The 5,401-nt window shown below is 44.0% G+C and overlaps 1 protein-coding gene across 1 annotated transcript; it reads left to right on the top strand.

Moving 5' to 3' along the window:
- The first annotated feature begins 227 nt into the window (after positions 1-227).
- LOC127333611 (ultraviolet-B receptor UVR8) lies at positions 228-4,528 on the top strand. The gene is made up of 6 exons (XM_051360002.2): positions 228-1,153; positions 1,679-1,888; positions 1,984-2,094; positions 3,013-3,381; positions 3,474-3,581; positions 3,924-4,528. The coding sequence occupies exons 1-6, from the start codon at positions 749-751 to the stop codon at positions 4,266-4,268; spliced, it is 1,548 nt and encodes a 515-aa protein (XP_051215962.1). The 5' UTR covers positions 228-748; the 3' UTR covers positions 4,269-4,528.
- Positions 4,529-5,401: the final 873 nt, after the last annotated feature.

Raw genomic sequence — 5,401 nt, 5'->3', positions numbered from 1 at the left:
TTAGTAGGAAATTATGTGACTAAGGAAAGACAAGTCGTACAATGGAGAAAATAGTCTTCTCTTATTTCATAAGAGATCATCCCTTAGCTAAGGGAAGACAACCTTCTCTCTCTTCATTCTCTCTCCTCCAACTAAGCAAAAATCTGATGTGGCGAGCGTAAGGGAAGGCTGACATCACCCCATTGTACATGCCCTTATTATTCCCATTTGCTTCTTCCTCATTCGCGTCTACCGAATTTGTCCACGCTTCCATTCCCTTTTCCTCCGCTCTTCGTTCCTTCGTTCGTGCGCAAGCTTTTTTCCGCTCGCCTGCCTGCCTGCGTACAAATACTCGCCGATTTTTCCGAAAAGGCAAGGAATCCCCCCGCTTCGGAAAGATTCTCCCTTCCTCCCCCGTCCGGCCGTCCCCGCGCCCTCATCAATTCCAGCCACCTCCCACCGGCCGATTCTTATCCAGCTCGATCCAATTCACCTCTGTCCAGCTCCGGTTGGTGCTTCGCAAGCCCGGGATCGGGGCGTCTCCTAGCCCAATTTGGTCTCCGGACGATCGGATTCGATCTTCCATTAGGGGAGCCGGAATTGGAATCATATCCCGGGGATTCCTCCACTGTTCGATCCCCTTCTCCCGCCCCACTGGCCTCTGCACCTGCTAAAATGCTCTCTGCTCCCCCGATAGCCTTCTTCCGCTGCTGCTGATTTACTTCCTGCCATTTCGATCTCGCCCCGCCCCGCCCCTCCGGATCGTTGGATGATTCCGACCGATTCCGGTACCAAAAAAAACGCCAGCTTTCGCCCCGAGGATCCTGCTGCTATCTCGGGAGGGACTCGTCGCGGTGGATCCATGGCTGGGGAGAAGTCGCCGCGCGCTTTCTCGATGGACGAGCTACCGGGCCACCTCATCGGGGAGGTCCTGACCTCCGGCAGGCTCGCCGCTGCCGACCTCGCCAGGCTCGAGCTCACGTGCCGCGCCCTTCGTCCTCTTGCCGAGCACGCCGCCTCGCGCCTCTGCGCCGCCCGCACCGCCTTCGCCGTCATGGGGCCTGCCGATCGTGGGGAGCTCCTCGCCAGGTGTGGCGGTAGCTGGAAGAAGGTGCTCAGGTTCCTGCAGTCCGTCCAGCAGTCATCCGACACCGTCGAGACCTCATCCGGCAGCGTGAGCATCCTTTCTTCTTCTTTTTTCATTCATAAAAACATATTGCAACCCTTGTTGAATTGGTCAGCAATATACTGCCTAGATATGTTACTACTATGTTAGTCCAAAATGATTGGGTTCACCGGGTTTACTTGCATTTGCGCATCTGGGGATTGGAATAATAAACCAGAGACACTTTTTTTCATGCATGATTTCAGAGTGCCCAAAGCTAGGAGTAAAAACTAGTAGTAAAGTTTCTGTTCTATGCACTTCTATCAAGTACAATGCTGCCATGAACACTAGTACATGGAATGAGAATATACAATCCTTTCGAAATGATGTTGGCATCTTATGCTGCTATTGTGCTAGTTTATGTTTTATGTTTTTACATTGCTATTGAATTGGCAGTTCTAGCCTTTCATACTACTTATAGAAAGCACACACCAGATTGGATTTGCCTTATTTATCAGGTTGTTTTCAAGGGGGCAGAGGTGTTCATTTTGACAACTGACTTCTTATGTATGTGAACGTGTTGTATGTTTCCAGATGCAAGTAGCGACAGGGAGATATCACACACTATTAGTCCATGACTCTTCTGTATATTCTTGTGGCTCCAGCTTGTGTGGTGTACTAGGGCATGGTCCTGATACTACACAGTGTGTGGCATTCAGTCAGGTTTCCTTCCCGTCGCTTGCCCGTGTTGCTAACATCTCCGCCTTTCACAACCATGCAGCTTTCGTTACAGAGTCTGGGGAGGTAATTGACTCACTCCTTCATGGATGCTGTGTACCGCTTAACAATATAATTTTGTGACGTGTAACTTGCTGTTCTAAAGTATTTGGTCTAAATAGGTGTTCACATGTGGAGATAATTCATCATCTTGCTGTGGTCACGGTGATGTTGGGCGAACTATATTTCGGCCAACCCAAATAGAAGCCCTTAAAGGGATTTCCTGCAAGCAGGTAGGCTGTCTATTGATCTTCACGACTGCTTTATGTTCCATCTTATGCTATACCGTACTGGTTCCTTCTCTTTCCCACACTCCCAGTTATATTATTTACCTAGTTACTGTAATTTATATAGTGGAGTATTTGTTCTCGATGCCAACCAATGTTCTAAGTACCTTGTTATAGTTTCGCTACAGCTGTCATGGTCTCTAGACACTAAGCAGTTACTGCTCTGCTATTTCCCTTGTTGTAGTTTTGCTACCGCTGTCGTGGTTTCTAGACACTAAGCTGCAGGTCAATATTCTGTTATATTAGCGACAACCAAAAGGTGTTATTGCTCTGCTATTTCCCTTAGCTCATAGCTTGTGGTAATCCTGCTATCCTATAGACTGTACAGATACTCATGGACCAAAATAACATTTTTAATCAAACATTATGAGAAGGCCCAGTTGCATCTATTATAAGTATGGCCCTCTTAGTAAAATTTATTAGAAGTGTGAACTACAACCTATTAAAACTTGTGAGATCCCTTTCAGATCCCACCTTGATCTTCTTTAAAAATCTAGCTTTCATATTTGTTATTAAGTACTTGCTGTGCATGACTGTGTATTATGGTTATTTGCACATGTATTATTATTATTATTATTATTATTATTATTATTATTATTATTATTATTATTATTATTATTATTTACTTTGCTTATGTTCACGCGATAGAATATGTTAGCACCTTCTAGTGTACATATTTCTAGATTGAAATGCATCAGAGTTAAGTTATTGTGTGTTTGTGTGTATGGCTGAGTGTGTCTGTAGTCTGTACTTACTCAGATTGCTTGATTTTAGGTGTTATTTTCAGATTGTTCAATGCATTTCTTTAAATGGTTAGCTCTTTGTGATGCATTCCTAGTTTCATCTTATCTTGTTATTTCACAGGTTGCTACTGGTCTAAGTTTTACTGTAATTCTTACAAGGAATGGAGAAGTGTATACATGTGGAAGTAACACACATGGCCAGCTTGGTCATGGTGACACTATAGACAGGGCTGCTCCAAAGATTGTTGAATTGTTCAAAGGCACCACTCCAGTGGTGCAGGTAGCAGCTGGTGCAAGCTACACATTTGCCGTGACAGATGATGGGACAGTTCATTCGTTTGGTTCTTGTACTAACTTCTGCCTTGGACATGGGGATCAGCATAATGAACTTCTTCCACGTGCAATCCAATCTTTTAAGAGGAGGAATATTCATGTAGTTCGTGTATCTGCTGGAGATGAGCATGCTGTAGCTCTTGATGCACTGGGACATGTGAGTATATCGTTCAAAGGGCTCTTGGCTATTTGGTGTGGCTGTTAACCACTCTCCAGACAGATGTAAATTTTATTTTATTTTTCCTACAGGTATATACATGGGGTAGAGGCTACTGTGGAGCACTAGGTCATGGTGATGAAAATGATAAAACTAGCCCAGAATTAATTGGCAGTCTGAAGGGTCAAGTTGCTGTACAGGTCTGTTGATATTGTTTCTACCATACTTACCTCCTGATTTCATTAAAGTATAGAATAAGAATTTTCTTATGTGTTGTCTAGATTTGAATAACTTATCTTACTGTGGTATTTTCTTTGGATGGAGAAGTTCTTAAGTGATTTGAGATTGCCTGTGGCAGTTAAACTATCATTAGTTCAGCCCACCTGTAAAAAAAGGAATTGCTATGCTTTGTTTTAGGTTCATTCACAGTAGTATGATATTGAATTGTCCGTTCTAATGAAAATGTCCTTATCTCATGCTTTTACATCATAATTACCAGTTTTCATGTGTATAAAAGCTTCTGTATTCCTGAATTTTGACAGGTCTGCGCGAGAAAGAGAAAGACCTTTGTTCTCACTGATGAAGGCTCAGTTATTGCATTTGGATGGATGGGCTTTGGGAGTTTAGGGTTTCCTGACCGAGGATCATCTGACAAAGTGATGCAGCCTCGCGTTCTTGACAGCCTGCGTGGTCACTATGTCTCCCAAATAAGCACTGGACTATACCACACTGTTGCAGTGACAAATAAAGGCATCGTGTTTGGTTTTGGAGACAATGAGCGAGCCCAGCTTGGGCAGGAATACATTCGCGAGTGCTTGAAACCTACAGAGATAATGTTCCACAAAAATAGTATTGAAGATATAGCCATCGCAGCGCCTATCGGGTAGCAGATAAATTTGAGGTTCAGATTACCATGCTATAGTCAACAATAATCGACACATGTTGTTCCATCTCAGCAAGTGTATTTTATACTTAGATTTTTCAGTGTTCTGTGAGGACTTGGGTAAACGAGAGAGGTGCAAAAATGGAGGACAGTGTTGTAGTTAAAAGGAGCATATAGTGAAGTAATTTGGCAACGTATTAAGTACTTCGACTCGGCATTATGTTATGTATAAAAATTACTGGTGTGTTTAGTGTTATTGTTTCACCCCTCTTCGTTTGCCTCCGTGAACTGCTTGAACTTCTTTCCTTCTGGTAAAGTTTGCCCGAATGTTGAGTCTCCTGCCATTACTGTTTACCATGACTTCTATGGAACAATGTTTGTATTTCGTTTCCACCATGACTTCTATGGAACAATGTTTGTATTTCGTTTCCAGTGATGTGTGATTTTTTTTTTCATACGCCTGCCCAAGTTGAGAGCCGAGTTCCATTATGTGACGCCCCGGAACCGGTACCATGAGGATCCCAGCGAATCCGCACGATATCGATTATGAGACGCCCTCCGACACGACGTGCGTGAAGGAGCACACACGTGATACCGGAGGAATTAACACGAGCGGTAACATTACAACAGGATTACAATAGAGCCCACAAACAACGACACCAACGAGTCAAGATACAAATATACAACATAAGATCCAAATCATACAGAAGGTCAAATATATCCGAGTACGGACAAGATATAAATTGGACTAAAAGTCCTGATGCCCAGGCCAAGCCGGAAGGGTAACCTTGCTAGCGTCGTTATTCATCGAACATAACTTCATACCTGCCCGGTTATGTCCCAAAGAAGCAGCAATAAGCATTCGTCAACCAGTCGTCCTTTGTACATGAGGCACGCAGGGGACTTAGAGGACGCAAGTGGAACGTCATAGGCAATATGGTGGGGTTAAGCGGCAGCGCGCAAGCACTAAAAACCTATAGAGACACTCTACAACAGTCGTCTAATCAGAGTAGATGAGTGAGCGCATAAGCTAGCAGTGCTATACTCTGCAAACATAACACAGCCGATGTGTTCCCCCCTCGCAAGGAAGTACTTACAAGGGCACTCACACGGTTGACAAGTTTTAACCATTTATTA

Source organism: Lolium perenne, chromosome 2 (assembly GCF_019359855.2).
Source record: "Lolium perenne isolate Kyuss_39 chromosome 2, Kyuss_2.0, whole genome shotgun sequence".
Taxonomy (NCBI): Eukaryota; Viridiplantae; Streptophyta; class Magnoliopsida; order Poales; family Poaceae; genus Lolium; species Lolium perenne.
This window is presented reverse-complemented; position numbering and strand designations above follow the sequence as displayed.